At 39.1% G+C, this 18,725-nt stretch overlaps 2 protein-coding genes and 1 long non-coding RNA gene across 3 annotated transcripts; all 3 read left to right on the forward strand.

Annotated features, from left to right (window-relative positions):
• The first annotated feature begins 997 nt into the window (after positions 1 to 997).
• Positions 998 to 11,692, forward strand: LOC144534190 (uncharacterized). Its single transcript, XM_078275975.1, has 13 exons — positions 998 to 1,159; positions 1,385 to 1,492; positions 1,736 to 1,855; positions 2,791 to 2,943; positions 3,762 to 3,869; positions 4,175 to 4,294; positions 4,659 to 4,751; positions 4,984 to 5,091; positions 5,359 to 5,478; positions 7,576 to 7,722; positions 8,301 to 8,408; positions 8,528 to 8,596; positions 11,209 to 11,692. The coding sequence occupies exons 2-13, from the start codon at positions 1,454 to 1,456 to the stop codon at positions 11,236 to 11,238; spliced, it is 1,215 nt and encodes a 404-aa protein (XP_078132101.1). The 5' UTR covers positions 998 to 1,159; positions 1,385 to 1,453; the 3' UTR covers positions 11,239 to 11,692.
• On the forward strand, positions 5,872 to 6,680 carry LOC144533997 (uncharacterized). The gene is made up of 3 exons (XR_013503500.1): positions 5,872 to 5,959; positions 6,192 to 6,300; positions 6,567 to 6,680. It is a non-coding gene; the product is annotated as an uncharacterized LOC144533997 (long non-coding RNA).
• Positions 11,693 to 12,643: 951 nt separating the features above from the next.
• On the forward strand, positions 12,644 to 16,241 carry LOC144534595 (uncharacterized). Its single transcript, XM_078276601.1, has 8 exons — positions 12,644 to 12,649; positions 13,307 to 13,329; positions 13,543 to 13,800; positions 13,855 to 14,070; positions 14,152 to 14,542; positions 14,682 to 14,816; positions 15,655 to 15,766; positions 16,071 to 16,241. Exons 1-8 carry the CDS (start codon positions 12,644 to 12,646, stop codon positions 16,136 to 16,138), a joined length of 1,209 nt encoding a protein of 402 aa, XP_078132727.1. The 3' UTR covers positions 16,139 to 16,241.
• Positions 16,242 to 18,725: the final 2,484 nt, after the last annotated feature.

The following is an 18,725-nucleotide window of genomic DNA, read 5'->3' on the forward strand; positions in this document are numbered from 1 at the left end:
TTTATGGCTGTTTGACATTGTTTTTGATGGTCCTAGTGTTTTCATATTAGTCACTGTGTTCACTCACATTACACTCAAATGATTTAAAAGAAAAATGTCTCTTATTGTGCTGCTTTTCATATCTCTCTTCTCTGTCTCTCAGCTTAACTGGAATATATTTACCAAGTCGATACGTGAGAAAGAGCAGAAGAAGAAAGAGGAAGCTGGGAAACAAGACCTGACACAGAAGCTGGATGACAACAATAAGGAGGTTCTTCTTTGTACCGTCTTAACACATGATTTCTTTATGTTTATTGACTTTTTTTCTGTTTCACTGCTTTACCTTTAGTTCATTTGCACATGTAAAATATTAAAAACAGATAGTTAATGAACTGTGGCCAAGCTCTTTGTCAGCTTTATCACCCATAGACACTATTTTAAACTAAACCCACATGTCACACTTTTTTTTCTCCTCCACAGTTAACTAGTGAAACAATAATGGCAATAAAATAAAATATGTTTGGTGTAGCCGTTTATATGATGTCATCAATCCAATGCTTTTTGTCAGTCTTAATTCTGCTGTGTCTCATGTTTTAGGTAGTCGCTCATGTTGTAAAATGGGACACAGCAGTGGCTGCACCACATTTCAGATGTATTTCAAAAGTTTTTTTCTTAATAAATCATTAAGAAAACAGACAATACATCAACAGACAACATGTTTATTTCCTTACACGAATAGTTCAGATTTCTTTATGTTCTTTAACAAGACTGTCACTCCCTGCTGTAAAGAGGGGAAGATTTACTAAAATATTACCCCTTTTTGTTTGTTCATATTAGCTCTAACTCCCCGACAGTCACCTTATCTATATTGTGTTTCTAGTCTTTTATTGATTTCTTTTGTGACATTACTGACTGATATGGATATATGTGCAGTTACTCAACGACTGTTTACATGTCTTTAATGGCCAATCTTGTGTGTGTGTGTGTGTGTGTGTGTGTGTGTGTGTGTGTGTGTGTGTGTGTGTTAAAGCAAATAAAAGACCATGAAAGTGCTCTGAGTAAGCACCAGGATCACACCCTGACCAGCCCATCCTTTCAGGACTCAGCCACGGGACGCATCATTGTGGATGAGGTCGATCTGAAGGGAACATATGTCCGTCTCAGCAATAAGTCCAACAAGGTAATGCTGTTGTGTGTGGCTGAACTCTGAACCAATATGTGAGTATATGTATTTCTTTACATTAACAAACAGTATTCCAGAGGGCCATTCAAACTTCAAACAAAAAGTGTACATATTTGTTTCTGTATTTATAGGCATATTCTTTGTAAGTATTACTTACTTGGCAATAAATCCTTTTCTGATTTTGAAACCTCTATAGTTATGTCAACAATTTTCCTCCTGCAGGACATACCACTGGGAGGCTGGGAATTACATTTACACGTCGACAACAGAAAACCTCTCAAATACCAATTCATGCAAACATTCGAACTCAAAGCTGGAGAAGCTGTCACTGTGAGTTTTTCCTGACTGTTTAATGATTTGTTTCTTCTCTGTTTCTTTGTATTTATTCCTCTGTATCCAACTATACCTCTACACCTTTGAAGACATTGTGTGACTGATCTCATATCAAGCTTTTAAAGCTTTAAACATAACTTTGAGTGAAATAAGAAAAGAAAACAACTAGTCATAGTCATTAGTGATAGACAGTGTTACTGTACTTGTATGGTGAATTTGTGGAGTTCTTTTTTTTTTCAGATCTGGGCTTCAGGTTGTGGTGTCAATAATAATTCCTCCACTGACCTGGTGTGGTTTAACCAGACATTCTGGGGAACTGGAGAACAACTGCTGGTCTCCCTCTACAGCAACACTGGAGAGGTCTGACATCACCTCGCAACACACACATTTACAAATGCACTATATAACCAAAAGTATGTGGACACACACACAAACGCATACACACACACACACACACACACACACACACACACACACACACACACACACACACAGACAGACACACACACCTGTCCACCTGTCCACCTGGAGCCGGCAGCAGTAATCCTGTCGGCACTGCTCCTACATTTCTTTAAAGATTTTGTAAAGTTGGTAGTTCTGGCATAATGAAACCTGTCTATCATCTCTTATCTATCTGCCAATCAAAGGAATGCAATGGTACATGCATGGTGCGTCAGGCCTGGAATTTCACTATTTTAAGGGCAAGGCCACTTAGCCTTTGGTGTTGTCAATTTTTAGAGGGCTTGAAGGCAAAAGGCCAGGGCTGCAAGCAGGCCCGCCTTAACCTGCCGTTAGGCCCTGGGGCTAAGAGGTTTTGTAGAGTTTAGGGAAGCGGCTGCTCTGCATCAGAGGTAGAAATCCGCAACTACGGCAGAAATAAATGAAGAACGCACGCATCGCGACACTTCTGCTGCAACATGCACAGCAGAGCACCTCCATTATAACCAACAGAAGCTGCTACACGGACTAAAGAAGCTGCGCTGCTCGTCTCTATTTTTTCAGACAGGAGACATAGAGTGACAGGCAGGTCTGTCAGTGCTGTGTGTGTTTGTGCCTGAACCACATAACGATGTGTAGCCTACAAAAATTATAACACAATCAGTGAAATTCTGAAAGCCCGCCTCCAAAGTTGCACATTTCCCACTGCCCCGCCTTCTCCTCACGTTCAGGTTTATGTGAAAAGTCAATCAAAGGCAAATTTAGGAAGTTGATGATGGTTGGTTGGAGTCGAAGGTGGCTACCAACCTGGATATGTTCATATTATCTGTCAGACTGTCACTTCCTGCCTCTTTCAGCTAGAGGTAAGACAAGGTCTGCAGAACTCTCAGAATACATACCAGGAGAAGGACCCCTCTCTGACCAATCAGGACTCAGCAAAGAGACACATCATTTTGGATGAGGTCGACCTGGAGGGCAAACATGTCCGTCTCTGCAACATTTCCAAACAGGTAATGATGTTGTGTGTGGCCAAACTTTGTGTGAGTACTATATGAGCATGTACAGTATGTTTTATTGTTTTACATTAACAGAGTGTATCCAGTTATATTCTAATTGACCGTTCAAATTCAGATAGTGATAATGCCATGACCTTATAAAACCACAAAGATTGCTAGCATACTGAGTCACATACTGTACAACCTACTCTGTTAGACTCAGTTGTGTATAAAGTACTTGAAAGCAATACTTACAACAAGTATCGTTACAAGTATCTTACCAGAAAATGACTTTGGTAGAAGTTAAAGTCACCTTTTAGAATATTACTTGAGTAAAAGTCTTAAAGTATCTGATATTTAGTGTACGTGAGTATCAAAAGGCATTTTCTGATATTAAATGTTAACTATTAGAAGTAAAAGTTAAAGTAAAAAAAACAACTTTGATTATGAACTTTATTGTGGCTTCCTCATAGTAAAGCATAATATTCAGGGTTTCCACACCTTCTTAAACATCAAATTCAAAGTCTGACATCAACAGAGAGAAAAACAGAAACAGAATTTTAAGTTGTTGTTACATTTCTTGTAAGTAATGAATAACGAAGAAGCTGAGGGGAAATGTAATGGAGCAGAAGTTTCCAATAATATAAATAACGAAGTAAAGTACAGATATATGAACATTCTACTTAAGTACAGTAACAAAGTATTTGTAATTCGTTACATTACAACTATGGTTAGACTTAATATGTTTTGGGGAAAAAGCCAAAGTAAAACATTCATTTATTAAGTGTCTTTTTGTGTCCTCTTCCATTTTTCACCCAATTTCTCTCCGGCAGGAACAAGAACTGAAAGACTGGGAATTAAATATACACGTCAACAACAGAAAACCTATCTTGTTTAAATTCTCAAACTCATTCAAACTCAAGGCTGGAAAGACTGTCACTGTGAGTTTTTCCTGTTTGATAAATTCTTCTCTTTTTTTGTTTATTTCTATTGATCCAACTCTCTCTTTAAACCTATATGAAGACTTTGTGTGACCGTTTTCATATGAAACTCATATCATGCTGCCAAAAGCTTCAACCATAACTGTGTTCCAGTTAAATAAGAAAAAAAGAAATTCATGTTTTCTTTTATGCTGTGTTTCAGCAATGCAACAAAAGCTACAACTTTTTCTTTGTAAGTGACAGACATTTTAACTTGTGGTTAGTGGTTAGTTGTATGATGAATCTGTGAGGTTTGCTCTTTTCAGATCTGGGCTTCAGGTTGTGGTGTCAATGATAATCCCCCCACTGACCTGGTGTGGAGGAACCAGAACCCCTGGGGCACTGGAGAACAACTGCTGGTCTCTCTCTACAGCTGCAGTGGAGAGGTCTGACATCACCTTACACCACACATGTTAAGAAATACAGAATATAGCCAAAAGTATGTGGACCAATACACACACACACACACACACACACACACACACACACACACACACACACACCTGTCAACATTTGTTTTGTTCTGTTCTTTCTGGGTCTGTTTTTCTGGTTTGGTCAGCTTAGATTTGCTCAAATTATCTGTCAGACTGTCACTTCCTGAAGTAAACGACTGCTGAAAGATTAATGTCCATCTCTCAGTCTGTTAGCTGGAGAAATCTCATTTGAGAGCAAGTTTAATGTGTGTGTGTGTGTGTGTGTGTGTGTGTGTGTGTGTGTGTGTGTGTGTGTGGTCTGTTGTCTCTCTATCAGCTAGAGGCACGCAAATTTTTGGAGGGACGCATCATTGTGAATGAGGTCGACCCAGAGGGCAAATATGTCCGTCTCACCAATAAGTCCAACAAGGTAATACTGTTGTGTGTGGCCAAACTCTGTGTGCGTACTATATGCACATTTACTGTAAGTTTCAGAGATATACATTAACAAAGTATATCCGTACACACTTTATTAATGCAGTTTGTGATGCTGCCATGACCCAATAAAACCACAAAGACTTCTAGCAAACTAGCAAAATGTTAAATATGAATATATATTTAGTGTATCATCCTCCCTTTCCCACTCTCTTTCCATCCTGTAGGACCAACCACTGGAAGGCTGGGAATTTCATTTACAGATCAACAACAGAAAACCCAGCATTTACACATCTTTCTCTTCATTCACACTCAAGGCTGGAGAGACTGTCACTGTGAGTTTTTCCTGATTGTGTTTGATGAATTCTTCTCTTCTTTTTGTTGTTCTCTCCCTCTAACCCTACATGAAATCATTGCAGGCTGTCAAAGCTTTAACCATAGAAAAGAACTATTATTGTTTCTTCTATGCTGTGTTTTTAGCGCTGCAACGAGCCAGTCCTAGTCCAACCTGAAACCTTTTACTTTTCATTCAAGTGACAGACATTTTAACTTGTAGTTAGTGGTTAGTTGTATGATGAATCTGTGAGGTTTGCTCTTTTCAGATCTGGGCTTCAGGTTGTGGTGTCAATGATAATCCCCCCACTGACCTGGTGTGGAGGAACCAGAACCCCTGGGGCACTGGAGAACAACTGCTGGTCTCTCTCTACAGCTGCAGTGGAGAGGTCTGACATCACCTTACACCACACATGTTAAGAAATACAGAATATAGCCAAAAGTATGTGGACTCAAACACACACACACACACACACACACACACACACACACACACACACACACACACACACCTGTCAACATTTGTTTTGTTCTGTTCTTTCTGGGTCTGTTTTTCTGGTTTGGTCAGCTTAGATTTGCTCAAATTATCTGTCAGACTGTCACTTCCTGAAGTAAACGACTGCTGAAAGATTAATGTCCATCTCTCAGTCTGTTAGCTGGAGAAATCTCATTTGAGAGCAAGTTTAATGTGTGTGTGTGTGTGTGTGTGTGTGTGTGTGTGTGTGTGTGTGTGTGTGTGTGTGTGTGTGTGTGTGTGGTCTGTTGTCTCTCTATCAGCTACAGACACGCAAATTTTCGGAGGGACGCATCATTGTGAATGAGGTCGACCCAGAGGGCAAATATGTCCGTCTCACCAATAAGTCCAACAAGGTAATACTGTTGTGTGTGGCCAAACTCTGTGTGCGTACTATATGCACATTTACTGTAAGTTTCAGAGATCTACATTAACAAAGTATATCCATATACACGTTGTCAATGCAGTTTGTGATGCTGCCATGACCCAATAAAACCACAAAGACTTCTAGCAAACTAGCAAAATGTTAAATATGAATATATATTTAGTGTATCATCCTCCCTTTCCCACTCTCTTTCCATCCTGCAGGACCAACCACTGGAAGACTGGGAATTACATTTACAGATCAACAACAGAAAACGCCAGCATTTACAGATCTTTCTCTTCATTCATACTCAAGGCTGGAGAGACTGTCACTGTGAGTTTTTCCTGATTGTGTTTGATGAATTCTTCTCTTCTTTTTGTTGTTCTCTCCCTCTAACCCTACATGAAATCATTGCAGGCTGTCAAAGCTTTAACCATAGAAAAGAACTATTATTGTTTCTTCTATGCTGTGTTTTGGCGCTGCAACGAGCCAGTCCTAGTCCAACCTGAAACCTTTTACTTTTCATTCAAGTGACAGACATTTTAACTTGTAGTTAGTGGTTAGTTGTATGATGAATCTGTGAGGTTTGCTCTTTTCAGATCTGGGCTTCAGGTTGTGGTGTCAATGATAATCCCCCCACTGACCTGGTGTGGAGGAACCAGAACCCCTGGGGCACTGGAGAACAACTGCTGGTCTCTCTCTACAGCGACACTGGAGAGGTCTGACATCACCTCAGAACACACACAATAACAAATGCACTATATGACCAAAAGTATAACACACATGTCCACACACTTTAGTGTACTTTCACTCTGGGTCTGTTTTTCTGGGTTTGGTCAAGGTCCCGTAGTTCCAATGAAGAAAAATGTTTAATGCCACAGCATAGAATGAAATGTGTTCTTCTAACTCTGTGGCAACAGTTTGGGGACAAGCCTTTCCTTGACACACAGACCCATGTCGAGTATTGGTTCCTTAGAAAAGAGTGAACCTGTGAAGACTTCTAATGTTGACTGTTCACCACCAGACCTGATCACCAACATCAGTGTTGGACCTCACTGATGCTCATGTGTCTGAATGACAGCAAATACCTGCAGCAAACATGTGGTGGAAAGACAGAGGAGTGGAGGCTGTTAGAGCAGAAGATTAATTATCATGGTTTGGGAGTTATATTTATATTGGAGTTTGGTCCGATGTGTAGGCCTATGGCTTTTAATCTCTAGTGTGACATCTGTTTTCTTCTGTCATCTAATTGTATGCTGTTGTATAGGCTACATGCAAATAAAATTACAATTCAAACATACTGCTAAAAGATCAACAACTACTGGAAGTCTATTAATAATAATAATAATAATAATAATAATAATAATAATAATAATAATAATAATAACATTTTATTTATATAGCACTTTTCATGGTATTCAAAGACACTTTCCAGTAAAAACCAGCACATATATCACATTTAAAACAGATAAGTAATAAAACCAACACATAAAACAAACGTATTAAACAATAAAAAAAGTAGCTATCAGGTGAGAAATGTTGGAAAAATCTACTCCAAGAGCAAGTTCATTACATACAGTTTATGTGCGTGTGTTGTCTATCTCTCAGCTGGAGGCAAGCAGAATGCTTGAACCAGAGAAGTCCCGGGGGCAGATCAGTGACCAGACCAGTCAGGACTCAGCAAAGGGACGCTTTACTTTGGATGAGGTCGACCCAAATGGAAAATCAGTCTCTCTCTGCAACGCCTCCAACGAGGTAATGTTGTTAATGTGTGGATGAACACTGCATGAGTAATACATGAGCATGTACAGTGTGTTTTATAGCTATACACTAACAGAGTGTATCCAGTAGTATTCCAAATGGGACATTCAAGCATAGCTTATGTCCTGCCTAAAGGCAGCTAAGGAAAGGTTATAGTTGTGGAAGGCTATCGTGGTTAAAGGTCCCATGGCATGAAAAATGTCACCTTATGAGGTTTTTTAACATTAATATGAGTTCCCCCAGCCTGCCTATGGCCCCCCAGTGGCTAGAAATGGTGATAGGTGTAAACCGAGCCCTGGGTATCCTGCTCTGCCTTTGAGAAAATGAAAGCTCAGATGGGCCGATCTGGAATCTCCTCCTTATGAGGTCATAAATGAATTGTGGTGAAACAGAACGTAGACTAATGTAGACTGTAGGAATATTGAGTTTTGCTGCAACAAAAGTGAACCGATGAGCCACCAATTTTTTTTAACAAATTGAATCACATACTGTTACACTATGACTGCCTGGGGTGATTTGTTAGTGTTTCTTTGTCTACTTTCATCTTCTCTTGAATGAATTCCCTCACACAGGACCAACAACTGAGAGGCTGGGAATTACATATACGAGTCAATAACAGAAAACCCATCATGCGTCCATTTAACTATGGTGATGTACTTAAGGCTAGAATGACTTTCAATGTGAGTTTGTCTTCATTTCTCAAATTGTGATTGTCACATTTTGTATTTTCCTTCTTGAGTTAAATCTTATTTTATGATCTTCAAATAATAATATCAGATACAATCTCTGCACTGACCAGGTGAACATCACAAAATCCTGGAGCGATGGAGACCAACTGCTAATCTTTCTCTACAGCGACACTGGAGAGGTCTGACATCACCTCTCATCACACACCTTGACAAACACACTGTATGGCAAATACCTCAGTGTACTTCCATCTGGATTCTTTTTTTTTTAGGTTTGGTCGAAGAATTTAGTTTCAATGAAAAAAAAATATACGCAGTCTGCTATGGATTGGAGATCACCGCGATGACTACAACAAACAAAAGTCACAACACTACATAAAAACACAAAAATAGGAAAAGGCTGCTGGTCCTGACGCCATCTGTGGGCGTACACCGCACTATTGCGCCTTTTTCAAAAATGTGCTGACAGTGGGGATATACCTGACTAATACTAATACTAATACCCATCCCCAAAACTAAATCTCCTAAAAACCTCAATGAATTCAGACCAATTGCACTAACTTCCCTAGTAATGAAATGCTTTGAAAAGATCTTGAAGGACACAATCATCCCCCTAACTGTAGATAAATTAGATCCACTACAATTTGCATATCAAGCGGGCAAGGATGTAGAGGATGCAAAGCTCTTCATTCTTGACAGGGTGTATAACATCTTGAGAAACCTGCATCACATGCAAGAATTTCATTTGCTGACTTTAGTTCAGCTTTTAACAAAATTAATTAAACGATTAGCCTCACATTTTACGTTACCCTGAGCAGATCTTATTACTAGTTCTACATTTTTTAACAAACAGAAGGCAGCAGGTCTATGTAAATGGAAATATGTCCTCCGTCATTGTATCAAACACAGGATCTCCCCAGGGCTGCGTGCTCTCCCCCCTGCTTTTTTATATATTATACACTGACAACTGCAGGTCATCTTGGGAGAACAGCTACTTGGTGACGTTCTCAGATGACTCAGCCCTGTTGTCCCTCCTCCAGGGCAACCAATCGGCCCATAACAGTGCCCTTAGGGAATATGTCAGATGGTGTGATGACAGCTTCCTTGATTTAAATGTGTCTAAAACCAGAGAATTAATCATAGACTTTAGAAGGCACCGCGATGAACCAAAACCGGGTGTAATACACAATGAAAATGTTCAAATAGCCCAAACACATAAGTACTTAGGCACAGTGTTTGACTCACAACTGAAATTCAGTGAGAACACCGATAGTATCGTTACGCGAGCAAACCAAAGAATATACCTACTGAGGAAGCTTAACTCTTTTGGGGTCTGTAAAAGAGTTGTATGCACATTTTATCAAGCTTTCATTGAGAGCCTATTAACATTTTCTTTTATATGTTGGTTTAATGGACTACCCGTAAAAGACATTGTTAAGGTATGCTCAAAAATCACTGGTACCCAGTTAAAAGATCTCTGTTCTCTCTGGAAAACCTGAGTTGTCCAGAAAGCAGACAGAATACTGTGCCAACCTGATCATGTACTCGGTAATGGATTTGTTATCATGCAGTCAGGTCGGTGATATTATGTACTATTTGACTGTTACATGAACAACATAAAAGAAAACACATAACTATAACAAAACTTGTTATAACACTTGTTGCTGCAACAAACTTGCACTCCGTTGCTCTGTTCCGTCACTGGCAGGTGTGTGTGTGTGTGTGTGTGTGTGTGTGTGTGTGTGGGTGGGTGTGTGTAATGATTGGGTCATGTGTAAACGTGTGGATGTTATGGAAGAGAGAAGCTTCTGTATACAGGGGGATGTATGACTGCTGCAGTACTATTTATTTATTGTCTATTGTTTATTTTAATGTATTATTTTATAACATTACATTATATAGATTGCGTGCTAATGCACTTTTTAAGTTAGTTTAACCCTTAATGGATGGGTTGGCTGTAAAACTGAATTGCCCCTTTGGGGATTAATAAAGTTATTTGAATCTGAATCTGAAGGGAAATGTTAATACAGCATCTGGCAAAAGACCCTTTCCAGTTTCAACATGCATAAAGCCAGCTCTAAAAATAAATGTTTTTCTCAGTTTGGTTTGGTCTTGACCTTTGGGATAAACTGAATGCCATATGAGCTCTTCCTGTCCAAAATGTTGGGCCAAGTCTGAAATAGACTCTACCTGATCTGACATGCATGAGTTCATTTGTTTTTTAAAGAGAGAGAGCCGTGATCCCAAGGGGACCCGAGCACAGTGACACCTGATCAGATCAGACCTACTGACAATTAGACCTGATTCAAAAGGTGGTCAACCTGAACAGACCCTTACAAAGAGAGAACACAGAAAGCAGCTGCATGGTAAACTATTACTTAACACACTGAAGAGCAGCAATATGATACAATGGCCCAAGAATACCACAAAGTCTTTTTGTATTCTTCAGAGATGAAGTCCTATTTTTACCTCCTGCACCAACAGTAATTCTACAGCCAACTACGCAATAGATGGACGATCATTATTTTTATTGTGATGTTAAAGTACACTCTGATGCATTACAATCCACTTGGGGTAAAGAAAAAACTTGTCAGGTCTCGGTTCCTTAGAACGGAGTAGAAAAAGACCTCTGATGAGCCAGATCTGATCACCAACATCATGTTAACACATTTTATTTTGTTGTCCACATACATTTGGCCATATGATGTAGTTATTAACCCACACAACTTTTTTCTCTTTCAGCCACAGTACAACAGCATAACTTTCACAATTTTTATTTCTCTGTCACCAACAGGAAATAGCCACGAAGAAAGTTGGATTCTGATCTGCAAATATGAAAACAACAAGTCATATACACCAAACAGCTGATTGTGAATGTTACATGAATTTCAACAAATGAGTGAGACCTGTTCTGTGAATATCAAATCCAACATGATCACTGTTTTGCTCTTGTGGTGCATTGAACAATTTGCAAAAAGTATTGCTCAAAATGTGTTTGGACTGCAGTACTTTAGCTCATTTTATGTTTTTATTATAAAGCATTGCACTGAAAACAATGTTTTGTTTCTACACACATTTTACTGAAAACATTGTCTTCATTATAAAGGCACAAAATAACTTTGAAATGTCAAATATTGAACTGGTATGAAGATAAAGGGCAAAATGAATTAATATTAAAATCAAAACGTGAGCTACTGTAACTTATTATGTCTGTTTACTGATTGAATGTATATATTAAATGTCTTGTCCTCTAAGTGGGGACACAAATATAGATTTACAGTAGATTTTTCCTGAAATTCAAGATATTTTATTTGTTTTATTTGTGTATATGTTTTGTATTGTTTGTAATTCAATTCATACTGTCAGTATAACAGAGCTCCCCACTGACATTATGACAACATAAACTCTACACATCTTCCATAAGATAACAAAAGTTGTTTCTAAATGTAGCACTAGAAGCAGTTCAGCATATCTGATGAAGTTGATGTACCTGCGTGGTTCTTGCACTTTTTCAGTTGTACCCACATGATTGAATGCACGTATTGTAAACAGCTTTGAATATGAACATTGGCAAAATAAATATAATGTACTGTATGTTGAAAGTAGAGAGATGAAAGGAAATGCATGAAAGGTCCCCAGCAGGGCGCAAGCCTCTTTTTATTCAAACATAAAGATATTTGTCGAATTTGCTCTCTTTTGCAATTTTTTCTCCAATAAGACTGGTGTTTTTATGCAACTATTTTGCTTTATCAAAAAAGGAAATTGGGCATTGTCTTTACAACGTATAGGAATTCAGTTCATATAAAACATCTGCAAAATGTTCAGTCTCTTTTACCTTTGTACATTGTGGTTGGATTTTCCTCGTCATGTGCGCAAGCTCCTTCTCCTGTTCCATCAATATATTGGGCACATTTTCCAATTCTTTTTCCTTCTTTGTCTCTGCATTGTCCATTTTCTCATCTTTTGGGAAATAGTCTAAAATGAAACAGCACACAAAAGCACAGCAGCATTGTAATAAAACAGTCCATATTTATGTAGAAGGCAAAACAAACATAACAGCAGCAATAAGACATTCACTCAGGCCTTTCATTCCAAAGAGCAACATAAACCATACAGTACAACACAACCAGACTTCCATAATGTGATCACAATTATTTAAAATATGTGTATCAAACTGTGACTTACAATTCACTGTAGACAAGGCTACGACAGCAGCAGCAACAACAGAGATGACGGTACGCATGACGGTGATGATACAATATGTAGCACTTGGATGACACACATTCAGCTGGAAAGATAAAACACAATCCAATGTGGCATTTAAAGTCACTTACAGAAACATTACAACTTACATGACAATGGGTTAAGATTAATGTTTTCTGTGATTACAAAACTGAAACCGCTTGCTGCTGCAGACAGCATGCATGCTGTTTAAACTTTTTATCCATTTAGTTTGGGCTTTTTAATCGACAAACTCATTGTGCATTTTCCAAAACACTAATATTTAGATTGGAGTTAGAAACTGATTTGTTGTACAACTTCAATAGAATGTAATGTATGTAGAAGAGTTGACTTAACAAAAGCTTCCCTACCCACTTTGTGCATTACAGTCTCCTCGGCGATCACAGTCCTCAAATAAAATACCTTGTACTTTGGTCCCAGTCAACTGTAATCAGGTAAGGTGTGTTGACTTGTGATTTTCCCACCTTTGAGCTGCAGATTTTACATAAATAATTATTATCTTTGGCAGCATTAAAACTTTCTCACTTTGCAGCAGGAAGTCACACATTACTCCAGTTTTTTCAACTCCCTGCTAGCTCCCTCCCACTTTCAAGACTGGTTTAAAATGTTAACTTTTGACATACAAGGCGTTACAAAAAAAAGGCAAATAGGAAAAGGCCGATAAAGATCAAACAGTGAGCTGATTTTAGATGTTCTCTTCGATGGATTGTACGTTGTCGTGATGCTCTGCTGCGATGACTTCACCTACGCTTTGTGTTTATTGTGCATTTATAACATCTTCATACTATCAAAATAAATGTGTTTAATATTGTAATATAAAAGTTCTACATGAAGTGACTTTAACTGGAACCTCCACATTACCCACTGAACTTTTTTTCCTACAAATAGCTGAAGTCAAGAGGTTGTTCAAAGGAGCTGAATTCAAGAGGTTGATCAGAGGAGCTGAAGTCAAGAGGTTGATCAGAGGAGCTGAATTCAAGAGGTTGTTCAGAGGAGCTGAAGTCAAGAGGTTGATCAGAGGAGCTGAAGACAAGAGGTTGATCAGAGGAGCTGAAGACAAGAGGTTGATCAGAGGAGCTGAAGTCAAGAGGTTGTTCAGAGGAGCTGAATTCAAGAGGTTGATCAGAGGAGCTGAAGACAAGAGGTTGTTCAGAGGAGCTGAAGTCAAGAGATTGATCAGAGGAACTGAAGTCAAGAGGTTGATCAGAGGAACTGAAGTCAAGAGATTGATCAGAGGAGCTGAAGACAAGAGGTTGATCAGAGGAGCTGAAGACAAGAGGTTGATCAGAGGAACTGAAGTCAAGAGGTTGATCAGAGGAGCTGAAGACAAGAGGTTGATCAGAGGAGCTGAAGTCAAGAGGTTGATCAGAGGAGCTGAATTCAAGAGGTTGTTCAGAGGAGCTGAAGTCAAGAGGTTGATCAGAGGAGCTGAAGTCAAGAGATTGTTCAGAGGAGCTGAATTCAAGAGGTTGTTTAGAGAAGCTGAAGACAAGAGGTTGATCAGAGGAGCTGAAGACAAGAGGTTGTTCAGAGGAGCTGAATTCAAGAGGTTGATCAGAGGAGCTGAAGACAAGAGGTTGTTCAGAGGAGCTGAATTCAAGAGGTTGATCAGAGGAGCTGAAGTCAAGAGGTTGATCAGAGGAGCTGAAGACAAGAGGTTGTTCAGAGGAGCTGAATTCAAGAGGTTGATCAGAGGAGCTGAAGACAAGAGGTTGATCAGAGGAGCTGAAGACAAGAGGTTGATCAGAGGAGCTGAAGACAAGAGGTTGATCAGAGGAGCTGAAGACAAGCAGTTCATCAGAGGAGGCTGCTCCGGGGATTGGTCTACATTCAATGACCGTTGTTTCCTCTACATTCCAACACCCATGACCTGGGCTAAAGCTGAGGTAATGTTCATTTTGTTTTCATACACATGGACATTTGGTTTGTTGGCATCTTTTGCTGACTTAGTGTCATCCTTCTTACTTTCTTTAACAACTCCTCTCTTTGTTGGTCTGTCTGTCTGTTTGTCTCCCGTACTGTAGAAAACATTGTGAGTCCATGGGAGGAGACCTCGCATCCGTTCGCGACATCATGGAGTACCAAGAGCTTCAGAGACTGATCATGACCGGCAAAGATAAGTACAAAGAAACCTGGATTGGAGGCACTGATGCACAAGAGGTAATTTTGCCATCATTACACAAGTTGCAAATATTGCAAACCAAATATACATACTATTTATTATATATTATACTAAACTGACACTTATACTTTATATTATATACTTCATTGCTGTACTATATTACATATTATATATATAAACTCTGTATACGATATACATGCTATATTACTACATTTCACTGTATATTATATTTTATATTCTATACTACATTTATTATATTATACCATATTATCATAAAGGGGCTGTACTCAAATACTGTACTCGAAATACTCTCACAGCCTGTTCCCCAAACTTGTCAAATACTGACACTTTGTCAAGCAAGGCAAGGCAGCTTTATTTATAGAGCACGTTTTAGCAACAAGGCCATATAAAGTACTTTTCATAAAACAGTAAAGAGCAGATAAAAACAATTAAAAACATTTGTTAAAGAGAATATAAAAAACAGGTAAAATAGAATAAGAAGGAATGAAATACAAGAGTAAAAGTTGCACTGCTGTGTAAGAAATGAACAATTACTGTTATTCTTTTTTTAAAAGACAGCATCATCCATGATTCAAATGAAATGAGAGTTGCAGCGCACCTGCAGTTTTCTGAGAGTTAGTTCAAGATATGTGCAGCATAAAAAATGACCTTTGTCACAACTCTCGGCGTGTAAAACCAACGCTCTCACTCACATGCACACGCGGCCCGCGTTTTTATAAAACAACTTTTTTATGTATCTGTCCTTATTTCTGTCCTTGTGCTGCTGTAACACCTGCATTTTCCTCTGGGGATCAATAAAGGTTTATTTAAAAGATTTTAATTTCATGGCTTATTCAAGTACTTTCTTTATTCCAGGGAAAGCAATGGTTCTGGAGCGATGGCACACCTTTCCTCTACTCCAACTGGTGTGTTGGAGAGCCTAATAACCTTGGGGGCAAGCAGAATTGTTTGCAAATAAATGTTGCAGGTAAAATGACATATTGATTATCGTACAGTAGCAGTGATACAGCTCATATAACATGTTGCATCTTGAGCAAAAAAGTCGCTCTGAGTCAGATATCTTTTTGTTTTATCAAATCAGTAGGTGGGTTAACCATACACAGTATTACAACATTTACGTTTTTCGCAATGATCTGTATCTTATCATTGATCATAGTGTTACCTAACTGTACCCATCAAGAATAATTAGTCACGTTTAACAGTTTGAGTTTTTGTTTGTGTAGCATTCGCTGACTCGCATTCGCTAACTCACCTTGTTTTTGTACATGCAGATCAGAAATGCTGGGATGACTTGCAGTGTGACTCTCAAAGACCGTCTGTCTGCGCCAAGAAAACCTGAAGATGCCTGGTCTGACATCATAACATACCCGTAAAAAGCGTGTGTGTGTTTCTGTTTCTGTTTCTTTTTTATCAGTTGAAATAAAACCGATTTCTTTACTCTGCCCTTTTGTCCCCCTCAGGCTGCTATTGTTGGAACACAGCTCTCCTATACGAGCCTGCAGCACTTCACTGCATAAGCATGTAAAGACATTGAGGTTAGACAAATGCACAAACTCCGTAATCTCAGACGTGATCATTAGCAACGAGCAATGACACAAGAGTCATGCATTCCACCAGTGTTACACCTAAGACTTACGTAACTATTTTGCATGCATCAAGTCTAAAAGCAATCGTCTCTACTTGACTAAAGATGACATTTAACAAGCTGTATATTTAACAAAAATATACAGCTTAACATTTTTTCAAAATCTGTGCTCAAGTAAGCCCAGAGAGCAGTGGCGTAGGCAGAAATAGTATTTTGGGCGGGCCAGTACAAAAGTGAGTGGGCCATTTTCAAAATGACAAAGTAGCAAAAAGGACAAACTGAAAAAAACAGCTACAATTTTACCTTCCAACATACTGCATTACAACGGCAATAGCAGTACTGTCTACAACATGCTCAACCAACAAAGCTCAGTCTAAAAAGTTTGTACGCAACAATATAGAGGGTTTTCCCGGCATCAGATTTCGGGTCATCAGACCCGAAGTCGCCATGTTGGAGGTACTCCGCATCACAACAAAGAACAGGCACTGAAGTAGATCCCGAACGGCGTCAAGGAAAATGGTTAATTATTGCCGTGTTTTAGGTTGTACCAATAGGTCAGACCGAGAAAAACATTTGGAATATTATCGACTTCCAAAAGTTATTGAAAACCAGGGAGAGGAATGCCAGACGTTATCAGAGGAAAGGAGGCGCTTGTGGTTGGCAAAGCTCAACCAGGATCTACGAGGGAAAAATTTGTCTTGTTCGGTCTTTGAAATGAAAAAAAAACTATTGAGAGTCACTTGGCTACACCTTGAGTATCACACTGATATCATACAGTTAAGGTTAGGTTGATTAAAGACGTTATTGCATTAATTACTTTGGCCTTCACAACACAACGGTCGTTAATGACTTGGTACTGCGTCTCCCTCACCCATCCACACACCATCTGGTTATAAGCCTCCAAACATTTGTAGGATTTAAGGTCTTCCGCTGTGTATGGGCTCGGCGAGAAAACCAGGTAGCTGACTATATCGGGATATGCAACTGAAGGAAGAATCACCGGGTCGCCATGGATCCAAGAAGAGGGAGCCAACTTGTAGGGATCTGCACCGCCAGTAAACTGTAATTTCTCAAAATATCACGCCTTTTTTTTTTGTGGTCCAAGTCCTTCCATGCCTTTGCATCTTGGACGTCTTGTTTTGATGTGCTTTTCTGTTGTTTAGACATAAAGTATTAAAGTATCCAAAGTGCACAATACTCCATTACTCCATTCAGTTGTTTACACCGAGTGCCTCCAATATGGCCGCGCATCCAGGTTACCGCCCAGAACGTGACGTCGGTGAAAACCCTCTATAGACAAAAACCTGTCGATTTTAACCTATTCAGGCTAAAATATATTTGCACCGGCAGAACCAGCAGCATTGGCTCTGCACAGCACTGTATTAAAATTAAGCATTTTATTGCAACTAAACATGAACCCAAACAAGATCATGAGCAGCAAATGTGCTACTAGCAGTAAAAGAAAATCAAAGAAAACTTCCAGCCAGGCATTGTTTGAATTATGAAAGATATAATGAAAAGTGGCCAGCAAAGCGCCAAATCTTAGACAGTGTATCGAGTCCACGGCAGTGACAGGATCAAAGAAAACTAAAAACTACGTCACTCACAGATAAGTTATCTTCTTATTTAATGTGGGCAAAACACAAACGCGTTTCAGCTAGAAGCCATCATCAGTGTTCACGATTTCTTACTAAATAGGAAGGTTACTAGGTTACTTAAATAATGCAAGAAGCATGAAACACGTTTTACTTAATGTTACCTCTGTGAGGGCCAGCACTCAAACACACTCCTCTCTCTCTGATGGGCTGTCAGCTCCGCTGTGGAAATATCTGCACATGCTGCAGAAAAGCTCGTCCTTATTTACACTGTATTCCATCCAAGAAAACTGTCCATATCACGTTAAAGAGAAGCCATTGTTGTTGCAGTAACTTTTAACAGTACATTGCTTAACACATCCATTGTAGGCTACATTGTCTAAAAAGCCAGCTAGCTAACGTTAGATGCTCAAGGCAGCCCGGAGAGTCTGCTTCCTAATTGTTTGATCCTTATTCTATGGTTTGAAAAGTTCTGTTTTAATCAGGAGAAGAGAAGACACATTCAACACACACAACTAGTTACTATTTCTTTTTTTTTTACATACATTTGAATATTTTTCATAACAAAACGTATTTTGATCAAACTTGGCTGGACGGGCCAGCGAATGAAGTGGGCGGGCCAATGCCGCCCTGGCCCATTACTGACTACGCGCCTGCCAGAGAGTACATGAACCAAAGGACCATTTAAAAGTTCACGTAGGGACTAGAGTCTGTTGAATATTTGTGATAATACAGTGATAATAATA

The sequence above is a fragment of the Sander vitreus genome, chromosome 19 (genome assembly GCF_031162955.1).
Source record: "Sander vitreus isolate 19-12246 chromosome 19, sanVit1, whole genome shotgun sequence".
Lineage (NCBI taxonomy): Eukaryota > Metazoa > Chordata > Actinopteri > Perciformes > Percidae > Sander > Sander vitreus.